Source organism: Desmodus rotundus, chromosome 3, assembly GCF_022682495.2.
Source record: "Desmodus rotundus isolate HL8 chromosome 3, HLdesRot8A.1, whole genome shotgun sequence".
Lineage (NCBI taxonomy): Eukaryota > Metazoa > Chordata > Mammalia > Chiroptera > Phyllostomidae > Desmodus > Desmodus rotundus.
The window spans coordinates 55,732,761-55,746,401 of NC_071389.1; the positions used below are offsets into that span (position 1 = coordinate 55,732,761).

The window sequence follows — 13,641 nt, forward strand, 5'->3', positions numbered from 1 at the left end:
CCTATCCTAACATTTTAAATGCACATTTTAAGTGCTAACTGATTATGTACAATGAGGCCTAATAATGGGCTAACTCTACTCTGTTGTTACAGGTATGGTGTTTGAGATCTGCCATACCTCCCTCCTCACCTTAGTCCATGGATAAGATTTTTTCCAAAATTGTTAATTTGGAGTTATAATTATATAACAAAAATGTATTAAAAGACAAAATAATTTATAAAGGTACTGCTTTAATACATGAGTTCTTAGTCTATTTTTAGGCACTATTTCTCAAATTAGATTATAATTCTGCGAACATGGCCATGTCATTTCCCTGCTTAAAATTCTTAAATGACTCCACATAGCATCTATCATCAAGTCCAACTCTTTAGCTTAACATAAAAGGTCATCTTATTTTATTTTATTATCTTTTTTAAAAAGATTTTATTTATTTGTTTTTAGAGAGAGGGGAAGGGAGAGAGAAAGAGAGGGAGAGAAACATCAATGTGTGGTTGCCTCTGGTGTGCCCCCTTCATTGGGGATCTGGCCCGCAATGCAGGCATATGCCCTGACTGGGAATCGAACCAATGACCCTTTGGTTCCCAGGCTGGCACTCAATCCACTGAGCCACACCAACCAGGGTATAAAAGGTCATTTTAAATCTGATTTCTACCCATAAATGTATATGCATTTCCCAAAGTTTGTTCCATTATTATCTTGTATACGTCTCTGTCATTATCTGAGTTCTACTCTGTGGAACACTATTATTTCTCACTCTGCCCCAATACCAACTACTAGTCTAATGTTTAGATTAAGCATTCTGTACTCCCAGAAGCTAAGGGGTAAGCTGTGTGCCCCTTCTCTCACAAAAGACTTGTGCACGTACCTCTGTGCCAACATTATACTGTATTATGACTAGTTTGCTTCTGTGTTCTTTGTGCATTCCTTGAGGTGGGATCTGTGTTCTTGGTCCCTATATATGCTCAGCATCCGGCAGGAATGTATGGCATATAGTAGATATTCAGTAAACATTTGTTGATTAAAACAATAAATGTATTTCTTGTCCTAACATGTTCCCTTCAGAGAAGTAGGTTGTTGCTCCTCACCTATTCTTTCCAGACCTGAATTTCTTCCTCCTCCCATTGCATCCCTGCATCTTGAATGTTGTAATAGCCTCAAACTATCCATTTCAATCTAGGGCAATGTGAAAGATATCTTTTACTTCTCTTTTCCTTTTCCTTTTTCTTTCCTTTCCCTTCTCCTTTTCTTTCTTTGTAACATGTCTGTGCATGTCCTAAAGGGATTTTCTAATGGGGAAATAGTCTTATAATTATTGATATTCTTTTGTAGGTTAAAATTATGCTGTAATGGTACCATCCTTTACATCTGGTAATATTTTTATTTAGACTTTTAAGTTTTGAAGTTTGTTCATTTTATTTTGTGCATTTCAGGCATTGTGTGGCTGCTCAATTAATGTGCCAACAATGGATGGAAGAACCATACCTATGTCAATAAATGATATTGTGAAACCTGGAATGAGGAGAAGAATTATTGGATATGGGCTGCCATTTCCAAAAAATCCTGACCAACGTGGTGACCTTCTAATAGAATTTGAGGTGTCCTTCCCCGATTCTATATCCTCATCATCCAAAGAAGTACTTAGGAAACATCTTCCTGCCTCATAGAATGAAAAACTTTGTTACCCATATTTTGATAAGGCACTGAAAATATAAAAGGACTGGCAGTTTACTGATGCAGATGTGAATTCTGTATAAAAACATGTAAATTATTTTGAGGGTTCATTAAATTGCATGAATAGAGACGGGTCAAATAAATAGGCAAAAGGGATTTTTCCAGATAGACATGAGGACAAACCATTCTACTTTCTTTCACTTCTCCAAAGTCAGAAATTTAAGTATTTTGCTTACACGTAAAATTTGTTTTTGTGGAGTTAGAGATATATTTCTGATAAAATAGTGGACTATCCAAGTACTTTATTTCTTACATCTTTACATTATCAATTTGGTCGGTCCTCATTTATAATGGAAATTTAAATTCTTAAACTACACATATGATACGTGTTTCTAGAAAATAAAAACCCAGGTCATTTGGAAATGTGATTAACTAGATTTACATCACTATCTGAAGTGCTGCTATAGGGCTGGTACCCATAAAAGAATATCCTCATGCATACCTTTCACCATTTTGATTTTTAAAATATGCTGTAGCATTTGTTAATAACATAGTTGTAATATTCTTGAGGTGGACCTTTTCTTCATAAAAAGGAAATTAATGGCAATTTATCTCCTGTGGAAATCCCAATTGCCTGAGTTACTGATATTTTAGAAATAGGCTGTTTTTAAAATGCCATATGTCATTTTATGCAAGTTGACTATATATCTTGGACTCAATAAATTATAGGCACATTTTATTGTCCACTAGTTTAAACTACTTTGTTTAATAATAAACATATTTTTAGAGGAAATGTTGTTATTTGGAATTGATTTTCCAATTACACAGTCTTCTGTAACTTACTCATAATATGCTATATGTACCTTATGCAATTTCCCTAAAAAGAATAAACTACCAGTATGGTATTAAACCAAAATATGGGGAAAATAAACACTAACTGCTGCTTATGAATGATGTTGCTACCTAATAGTTGTTATGCATATAAATATTTTACTTTTTCATATGCATAGATTGCATTTCTTAGGTGTTTTAATTTCTAAATATATTTACATCTAAAAATTGTTTTCTGTTTTATAACTATAGTAAAAATGATGTTTTGAAACAATGTTTGCCTCAAAAATAATTTTCAGTATGATACACACACACACACACACACACACACACAAGGTATACTGGATCCTATCACTCTTTAGCAGAATATGAAATCTTTTAAAAATTCAATGAATAGGTTGCAATTATTATCTATTTTTAAGCTTGATTGAGATATAATTCACATGCTGTAATGTTTACCCTTTTATTTTATTTTATGTTTTATATTTACCCTTTTAAGTGTACAATTCAGTGGTTTTAGCATAGTCACAGAGTTATGTAACCATTCTCTAATACCAGGACATTTTAATCACCCCAGAAAGAAATCCTGTATCCATTAGCACTCACTCCCTACTCCTCCAGCCCCTGACAAGTACTAATCTATCTCTGTCTCTGTGAATTTGTCTGCTCTAAATATTTCATATAAATGGGAGCAAATGTTGTGTGGCTTTCTCTGTTTGGCTTTTGTCACTTAGCATAATGTCAAGATACATCCATGTTGCATTGTGTGTCAGTATTTCATTTCTTTTTTAGGGCTGATAATATTCCATTATATGGGTATCGTAACTTGTTTAACCATTCATTAGTTTACAAGCATTAGGTTATTTCTACTTTTTGGCTATTATTAGTAATGCTGCTATGAATATTTTTGTACAAGTTTTTGTGTATATAACTTTTCAGTTCGTTGGGTATATATCTAAAATAGAATTACTGGGGATAACCATATATTTTAGTTGAATGGAAAATGCTTGAAAAATGCCAGAGAATTCAGCTAATCATTTAGCATTCCATCTTATTTATAAGTGATTCCTTTATAACTTTCTCCGAATGACAGACTTTTTAGGGAAGTATGAACATCATGGAAATAATCTCACAGGTCTGAAGAGAGAGCTGAAAAGCAAGTCAGTGTGCTGGGTGTGGTCTCTATTTTAAACCCACTGTAATTTATTGACATTTTCTTAGGCATTTTCTCATAAATTAAAGGATTTATATAAATAAGTAATAAGTAAGATTATATAAATAAGTAATTTTTGGATTAAAAATATTTTTTAAAGTATAGAATTATCCTAGTAATAAAAATTAATTTGCATTGGTATATAAAAACAGTGTACCAACATATTAAAGGATATTGATAATGCCTTAGCATGAGGTGCCCATGAATGTTGAATTAATATAAAAGACATAGAGTTTTCTTATTTATTTCAATTAAGGAAGTACTTTTGATTTTAAAATGTTCTCTTTAAATTCAACCAGGTTCTTGGTTACTTAGAATAGTTTTGAAGTACTGTAGTTCCCAGTAAGCTAATTGATAAAAATGTTTATCTTTCTTTGTTTTATTATTTATTTTTAGAGAGAGGAGAAGGGAGGGAGAAAGAGAGAGAGAAAAACATTAGTGTGAGAGGGAAACATTGATCAGTTGCCTTTCGCATGTCCCAACTGGGACTTGGCCCACAACTCAGGCATGTGCCCTGTTGGTAACCTTTCAGTTTGCGGGATGGCACTCAACCCAGTGAGCCACATCGGTTGGGGCTATCTACCTTTCCTATAAGAAAAACCACAAGTTGCTCGTGTTATTTAATTAGGATGTTTTTAGGCAAGGTGTGCCCTCCTCTTGTCACCAACCTATCACTCTTGTATTATATAAAGCTACTTCACACACTTAGTTCATTTGCCTCACTGCCTCTGAAAGCATCTGAGTTTATGACTCTTATTTTACTTTTTATCTTATCACTTCTGCCTATTATTATTAGCTTTTCTTGGGGGCAAGTAGTTGAAAATGCTTTTGCTTCTTTATTTTTTTTTAAAGATTTTATTTTATTTATTTTTAGACAGAGGGAGGGAGAGAAACATCAATGTGTGGTTGCTTCTCACACACCCCTTCCTGGGGACCTGGCCTGAAACCTTGGCATGTGCCCTGACTAGGAATTGAACTGGCTTCCCTTTGGTTTGCAGGGTGTTGCTCAATCCACTGAGCCATACCAGTCAGGACTGCTTGTTTATTTTTAAGAAACTATCATTTGACTAGTTATGATGTATAAAATAAATATCTGTGATTGAACTCAGTAAACGGCATAGAAGTGATAGTCTTATATATCGAGGACAGTTTTAAAATTTATTGACTTGACACTGGTTAATACAATTATATAGGTTTCAAGTATACAGTTCTCTGATACGTCATCTGTATATTGCATTCTGTGCCCACCACCCAAATTCAAATCTTCTGTCATTACCATATATTTGACCCTTTACCCTTTTACTGCCTAGCCCCCTTCCATCTGGTAGGGAACACCAACATACTGTTGTCTGTGTCTATGAGTTTTTGTGTGTTTATTTTCCTTGTTTGTTCATTTGTTGCTTTCAGTTTTACGTACCACATATAGGTGAAATCATATGATTATTGACTTTTTCTGTCTACCTTATTTTGTTTAGCATGATATTGTCAAAATTCATCTATGGACTATTCAGTTAACCTTACAGAATTAAGGTTGAACATTATCCTTAATCTAATTAACACAATGTTTATCCAGTAATGTATAATGTAGTGTACTGCCTATATATCTGGATACACCCCCCCACACATATATACATGTACATATATATATATATATTTCACTCTTTATGGAAAATTATACAGAGTAAATGTGACTTGTCACTTTTAAATAATAGCTTAATCCATATTTGTCTGAATAGGTGTTTTATATATTAAATATTTTAACCTTAAAGTTTTTTTTCCATGATATTTTTAATTCATAAAATTCATACATAATGTGGAGCTGGAAAGAATTTTAGAGATCATATCTTCTAGATAAGGAAGTAAACCCAGAGAGCCTAAGTGAGAGAGCCTAAGTGATTTACTTGCCTGAGGTTAAATAGCAAGCTTATAAGGGAATTCTGAGACTTCTTAGACTTCTTTTCTCTTATTTGTAATACCATTTTACACCTGTGTGCCATAATGTCCCCTGTTGCTAAATTTCCAAGACAAGGTCAAATTCTGTCAAAGTGTGTTTGCCTATTTCTTTGTGTAGTCTGTGTAATTTAGCATATTTAAAATATTTTGAGTCATTTATTAACATGTGCAATATAAACTTACATTTTATAGTGTTAACTGGAAAACTTGAAATATTTGAAATAAAAACTGGCTGGAAACAGCCCAAGTGCCCATCAGTAGATAAGTGGATGAAAAAGCTGTTGTACATTTACACAATGGAACACTACATGGCCATAAAACGGAAGGGATTTTTACCTTTAGTGACAGCATGGATGGACCTGGAGATTATTATGTTAAGTGTAATAAGCCAGTCAGAGAAACACAAATACCATATGACCTCATTTATATGTGGAATCTAATGACAAAATAAACTGATGAACAAAATAGAAACGGAGGCATGGACACACGAAGCAGACTGACAGCTGTCAGAGGAGGTGGGGACGGGAGGATGAAAGAAGGTGAAAGGATTAGTTAAAGAACTTACGAGCATAACCTACTGACTAGACAACAGTGTTGTGACAGCCAGAAGGAGTTGGGGCGGGGACATCTGTAATAGTTTCAACATAAAAATAAAGGGGAAAATGGCTATTTTTAAAAAAATGAGGTAATGGCCTAAAATTAAAATGTGTCCATCATTAATTTTAAAAAAATGTACTCCAGTGTTATTTTCAAATGTTGTCACTTCTGAACTTTTAGATAAACTGCAAATTAGTATTTTTTCAAGTAAAAATATTACTATCCAAAATATGTGAAATGATATACAAAGAAAGAAGAGAGTGACAGTGATATGAAAGGAGGGAGAGAAGAAAGATAGGAAGAAAATCTTGCATATTTTATTGAGGAAAAATTTGTAACGTGGAATAATTTAGAGAAGCTCTACAATAATTTGGACATATAGTAATCAAACTAAATATTGATTGGTACATCTTTGTAGCTTTTAGAATTTCGGTATGGGAATGTAGTCCTTGAGCCATTCTTATAGAGATAATTTTAAAAAGAGAAAACTGGAGTTCGAAATAAAAGAAGTGAAGGGCAGAGGAGAATGAGTTTTGGATGTGGCCACAAACATGAGAAATAAAATCGGAGGCAAAGAATTTCACTTCTGTTTCTGTTAAAGGGGTGGCACTGAGATGAATGTTTATAAATCTGGACAGAAAGTACTATTGTGACATTAAGTTATAATAGTAGGTCTGCAATACAGAAGAGCTTGAGCCCTGGCTGGTGTGGCTTGAGTGCCTGCTTGCAAACCAAAAGGTCACAGGTTGGATTCCCAGTCAGGGCACATGCCTGGGTTTCAGGCCAGGTCCTCAGTTGGGGGTGTGTGAGAGGCAACTGATAGATGTGTCTCTCGCACACTGATGTTTCTCTCTCTTTCTCCTTCCCTTCCCCTCTCTCTAAAAATAAATAAAATCTTTTAAAAAATAAACAAGAGCTTGATAAATAATTAGGTATGTTTAATAGGTTAAAAGTTGCACAATATTTTAAAAATTAAATTTATTGGGGTCAAATTGGTTCACAAAACCATACAGGTTTCAAATGTACAACTCAATAAAACACCATGTGCACACTGCATCATGTGCCAGTCTCCCCAGGCAAAGTCTCTTTCCATCCCCATTTCTTCCCTTTTGCCCACCTCCCCGTACCCCTTTTCCTTCTGGCTATCACCACTTAGCGACCTTGTGTTTTATATACATGTTTTTTTCCTTAATCCCTTCACATTCTTTCATCCAGTTCCATATCACCCTCCCCCCTGACAGCTGCTCAGTCTGGTCAGTCTGTTCCCTGTGTCCATGCCTCTGTTTCTATTTTGTCATCAGTTTATTTTGTTCATTAGATTTCAAATGTAAGTGAGAATATATGGTATTTGTCTTTCTCCAACTGACTTATTTCACTCAGCATAATAATCTCTAGATGCATTCATGCTGTTGCAAAGGGTGAGATTTCTTTTCTCTTTTTCTTTTCCTTTCTTTTCTTTTTTTCCTTTGTTAGCTAGTAGTACTCCATTGTGTAAGTGTACCACAGCTTTTATATCCACTCATCTATTGATGGGCCCTTGGGCTGTTTGCAGATCTTGGCTATTGCAAAAAATGCTGCAATGAACATCGGGATGCATATATTTTTTCAAGTTAGTGTTTCAGCTTTCTTAGGATATATTCCCAGAAGTGGGATTGCTGGGTCAAAAGGCAGTTCCATTTTAATTTTTTTGGCCATACTGCTTTCCACAGTGGTCCAGTCTGCATTCCCACCAACAGTGCACTAGGGTCTCCTTTTTCCACTTTTAAATCATTTTTATTTTAATTACAGTGACATACATTATTATATTAGTTTCACGTGTACACCCCAGTGATTAAACATTACATAACTTATTAAGTGATCATCCTGATAAATCTTGCACCCATCTGACACCATCATAGTTCCTAGAATTTTATTATTATTTTTTAAATATTTTATTTATTTTTATAGAGAGGGGAAGGGAAGGAGAAAGAGAGGGAGGGAAACATCAGTGTATGGTTGCCTCTCGTGCACCCTCTACTGGGGATCTGGTCCGCAACCTAGGCATGTGCCCTGACTTGGAATCGAACTGGCAACCTTCTGGTTCACAGTCCGGCACTCAATCCACTGAGCCACACCAGCCGAGCTGCTTATTATTGATTATATTCCCTATGCTGAATTTTACATCCCCATGACTATTCTTTATAAACTAATTTGTACTTCTTAATATCTTCACCTTTTTCACCCTTCCCTGCAACCCCACTTCCATCTGTCAACCGTCAAAATGTTTTCTGTATCAATGAGTCTATTTTTGTTCTGCGTGTTCATTTGTTTTGTTTTTTTACATTAAGTTGTTGATATATATGTATTTATTGCCATTTTATTGTTCACATTTTTTATATTCTTCTTCTTCTTAAAGAAGACCCTTAACATTTCATATAATACTGGTTTGGTCGTGATGAACTCCTTTAGCTTGTTTTTTTTTTTTTTTCCATCTGGGAAGCTCTTTATCTGTCCTTTGTCCTAAATGATAGCTTTGCTGGGTAGATGAATCTTGATTGTAGGTCCTTACTTTTCATCTCTGAATATTCCTTAACAATTTCTTCTGGCCTGCAAAGTTTCTGCTGAGAAATTAGCTGAGAGTCTCATGGGAGCTTTCTTGTAGGTAATTAACTGCTTTTCTCTTGCTTCTTTTAAGATTCTCTTTTTGTCTTTAACCTTTTGCACTTTAATTATGATGTGTCTTGGTTTTGGGCGTCTTTGGGTTCATCTTGTTTGGGACTCTGTGTTTCCTGGACTTGTATGTCTATTTCTTTCACCAGGTTAGGGAAGTCTTTCATCATTTTTTTCCAATAGGTTTTCAATTTCTTGCTCTCTTTCTTCTTCTCCCAGAAGCCCTATGATGCGAATGTTGGTACACATGCTTGAAGTTGTCCCAGAAGTTCCTTACATTATCCTTATTTTTTGGATTCATTTTTATTTTTACTGTCCTGATTGTGTATTTTTTGCTTCCTTGTATTCCAGATCACTGATATGATTCTCAGTTTTATGATCTACTGTTGATTCCCTGTAAGTTATTCTCCATTTCAGTTAGTGTATCTTTCATTTCTGTTTTATTATTTTTTAATGCTCTTGAGGTTCTCACTAAGTTCACTGCTTATCTCCATTTTGTCCATTTTGTTTAGTTCTTTTTTCTGGAATTTTGTTCTGTTCTTTCACTTTGGTCATGTTACTTCGTCTCCTCGTTTTGGTAGTCTCCCTGGGTTTGTTGCTATGTATTAGGTAGAGCTGTTATCTCTCCCAGGTTTGGTAGAGTGATCTAAAGCACTAGGTGTTCTACAGGGTCCAGTGGCATAGCCTCCCTCATCACCCAATCTGGGCACTCAAGGTGTGGCCCTCCATGTGGGCTATGTACATCTTCCTGTTGTAGCTGAGCCTTGATTGCTGTTGTCATATCAATGGGAGGGATTTACCCCCTGGCTTTCAAAAATTTTTATTCTCTTTGCCAGCATCATAACCATTCCTCTCAGGGTTATATATGAGAAAACAAAATACCATTAAAAAGTGTATCATTGAATTCTATTTTTACATTATTTAATTTTATGGTCATCATCTTTGATGACAAAAATAATGTAGGGAAAAGTATGTTTCTGAGTTATTATATTCAAAGGTTTTCATTTGTAACCATGAAGTGTAATATCATGTTTTAGGAGATGATTTACATACTATTTATGTGTAGTCTGTTGGAATTATAGACTTCAGGTAAATGTCTTTTTTTTCCCCCTTTGGCTGTATGTAACATTAAAAAAATTATACACATTTGTTTTTTTATTGTATTTTTACCAGTGCCATTCATCCCCCTTATACCTTCTTTCACCTCCGTTCACCTCCCCACCCCTGCAATCACCACACTGTTGTCCATGTCCATGAGTCCTTTTCCCTTTTTGCTCAATGCATCTACCTCCCAAGCCCTCTGCCCCAGAGCCATAAGCCTGCTCTCTATCTACGAGTCTCTATTTTTCTTATTAGTTCAGTTTGTTTATTAGATTCCACATATGAGTGAAATCTATGGTACTTGTCTTTTTCTGACTGGCTTATTGCACTTAGCATAATGTTCTCCAGGTCTATTCATGCTGTTGCAAAGGGTATAATTTTCTTCTTTTTTACTGCTGAGTGATGTTCCATTGTGTAAATGTACCATAGTTGTTTTATCATCCATTCATCTACTTCTGGACACTTTGGCTGCTTCCAAAGCTTGGCTATTGTAAATAATGCAGCAACAAACACAGGGTACCTGTATTCTTTTGAATTAGTGTTTCAGGTTTCTTTGGATAAATTCCCAGAAGTGGAATCACTGGTCATAAAGCAGTTCCATTTTTCATTTTGAGTCTTGAAACCATAAAAATCCTAGAAGAAAACATAGGCAGTAAAATCTTGGACATTGCTCATAGCAATATCTTTTCTGATATATCTCCTCAGTCAAGGAAAACAAAAGAAAAATAAATAAATGAAACTATATCCAACTAAAACTTTTTTGCACAGCACAGGAAACCATCAACAAAATAAAAAAATGACACACTGAATGGGAGAACATATTCACAAATACATCTGAAAAGGGGTTTACAGCCAAAATTTATAAAGACTTATAAAACTCAACACCAAACCCCTCCCCCAAACAATCCAATTAAAAATGGGCAAAAGACCTGAATAGACACTTCTCTAAGGAGGACATAGAGATAACCCATAGACATGTGAAAAGATGCTCAACCTCAGTAGCCATCAGAGAGATGCAAGTTAAAACAACAATGAGATATCACCTCACACCTGTCAGAATGGCTACAATCAATCAACAAATAAATGCTGGTGAGGCTGTAGAGAAAGGGGAGCCCTTTTGCACTGTTGGTGGGCATGCAGATTGATACAGCCTCTGTGGAAAGCAGTATGGGGTTGTCTCAAAAAATTAAAAAATTTAAAAAAGTATCCTCTTTATTACTGTTATACCAGTCCAAGATGAGCTTTTGGGATGTAATTAAATCGGCCACATACATATGTCTCTAAGGCACCAGCAAGGAAATTGTCTAATAACTGTTCTTATAAAAATTAAAAATTATTAGAAAATTAATTTTTATTAAGTGGTGTGTGTGTGTAATTTCCAAAATCATGTAAAATATTTTTAGAAAATGTAAAGTTTTCCCTTTTTATTTTAGGAAAAAAATAAGACTAAATGTGTTTGGAAGATATTATTAGCCTTAATTGGTAAATCATCGTATATAGTGTATGAGTCAGGATTCTCCAGAGACGTAGAACCAATAGATACATATATATCTCTATCATTCTCTGTCATTACTTTTTCAAACAGGTTTTCTATCCCTTTCTCCTTTTCTTCTCCTCCTGGTATCCCTATGATGTGAATATTATTACGTTTCTTGTTGTCCTGCACCTCCCTTAAACTATCTTAATTCTTTTTGAGTCTTTTTTGTTTTGCTGCTATGTCTGGGTGTTTTCTTCTACTTTGTCCTCCAACTTGCTGATTAGATCCTCTGCTTCATCTAGCCTGCTTTTAATTTCTTCTAGTGTATTCTTCATTTCTGATATTGTATTCTTCATTTCCTCCTGGCTCTTATTCATAGTTTCTATGTCCTTTTTCATGCTTATATAGTTCCCAGTAAGTTCCTTGTAGCTCTCATAGAGTTCCTTTTAGTTCTCCTTGAGCTCCTTGAGCATCCTTATAAACATTATTTTGACTCTATGTCTGATAGGTTGCTTGCCTCAATTTCATTTAGCACTTTTTCTGGGGATTCCTCCTTTCCTTTCAGTGGGGGTAGTTTCTTTGTCTCCCCATTTTAGGTGACTCTTTTTGTTTGTTTCTGCACATTAGATTGATCTGCTTTGACTCCCTGTTTTCGTAGGTGGCCTTCTGTGGTAGGAAACTTGTGGGACTCAGTGGTGCCATCTTCTTAATGTCCTGAGCTGGATGCTTTTGGAATGAACTTTATGCTGTTATGTGGGCTCTCTTGTTGTAATTGGTTTTTGGTTGTTGTTGGGTCATTTTTTGGTGGGTTCTTCCCTCTGGTTGGCTGACTGAAAGTCACACCACCCACCACATCTTGTATGCTGTTGTACAGTTGCTGCCTGGACAAAACAAAATAACCCAGGAAACAAAACCCACACCTGCAAAAATAACCTCCAAGAAAAACCACACTATCAACAACAAATGAGCAAATATTAATAAAGGTGGAAAGAGATGAAGACTATTATATGAAAAGAAACACAAATATGAGGTGACTAACGGAAAGAAAAATGATTTTGAGAGGATAGAGGGAAGAGAAATAATAAGAAAGAGGAGAGTGAGGAATGAAAACCAGGCTAAGAGAGGAGAAAAATAAAATTTAACACCAAAGAAGAAAGGGTAGGAGGAAGGCAAAATTGAGTAGGAGAGGGGAACAATAAAATTTGAGATTTGAAATGCAAAATAGTGAACCTCTAGGAATAAAATTGAAGAAATGCAACACCAACCACCATATCAACAACCAAATGAGTAAAGATTAATAAAGTTGGAGAGAGAATAAGGATATTATAAGAAAGGGAAAAAGAAGGTTGTATGGCAAATGGCAAGGAAAATGGTTTTGAGAGGCTGGAAGGAGGGGAAATAATAAGAATGTAGAATGGAACCAAGGCATAGAAAGGGAAAAAAAATTTAAAACAAAAATAAGAAGAGGAAGGAAGAAGGTAAAAGAGAGTAAAAGAAGGGAAGAGTAAAGTATAAGATATGAAGTAGACTAAAATTTAAAAAAATAGTGAAATAATAGGAACAAACTTGAAGAAAAAGAAAAAAATGTTAAAAAGCTATGCAGAAGAAAAAAGCTGAAATAATGAAGAAGATTGTGGTAGAATTCATCTCAGCAGACTCTAGTGTTTGCCACTGTTTTTCTTTCTGGATCTGCCTCTGGTAATATCAGATGGTGTCCCAGTCTAGCTTTAGGCAGCCTGGTCAAGGCTACAAGCAATCCAGTCTATGGCTGTCTCCTTCAGGCTTGGCTGTTCCCCAGTATTCTGCTCTGCTGTCTTTCCATCAGCACAAGGCCCAGGAGTGTTTCATCTAATGCCCAATAGCACTGCCAGTACCACCTCCACTTGCCTCCAGAGGGGGGCTCTGGTGCAATCAGCAGGATGGAATCCCTGGGTCACCCCTGGAAGGCAAGACAGCCCTGTTCAGTCTTCAGGCAGGAGGGTGGGAATGTTTCCCCCCTCCCACCACGTGTCTTGGTCTGTCCCAGATTATTTCCAATAATATATAGTTTCTGATGAATTAGCTGTCCGTTTCCTGTGAGGGACCAATCCATGTAAAAAGGGCAGCTCTTTCCTACTTGGTGCTGATGGCAGCTCTGTATAGGAGCTAA

General features: G+C 35.5%; 1 protein-coding gene across 3 annotated transcripts in view; it reads left to right on the forward strand.

Annotated features, from left to right (window-relative positions):
• The window catches only part of DNAJB4 (DnaJ heat shock protein family (Hsp40) member B4), a 64,791-nt gene extending 54,731 nt beyond the window's left edge, over positions 1–10,060 (forward strand). For all 3 annotated transcript variants that reach the window (XM_024565531.4, XM_024565532.4, XM_024565530.4), the window contains one exon: positions 1,431–10,060. In XM_024565531.4, the coding sequence (XP_024421299.2) occupies positions 1,431–1,664 (234 nt within the window). In that variant the 3' untranslated portion in view covers positions 1,665–10,060. The remainder of the gene's footprint in view (positions 1–1,430) is intronic.
• The last annotated feature ends 3,581 nt before the right edge of the window (positions 10,061–13,641 follow it).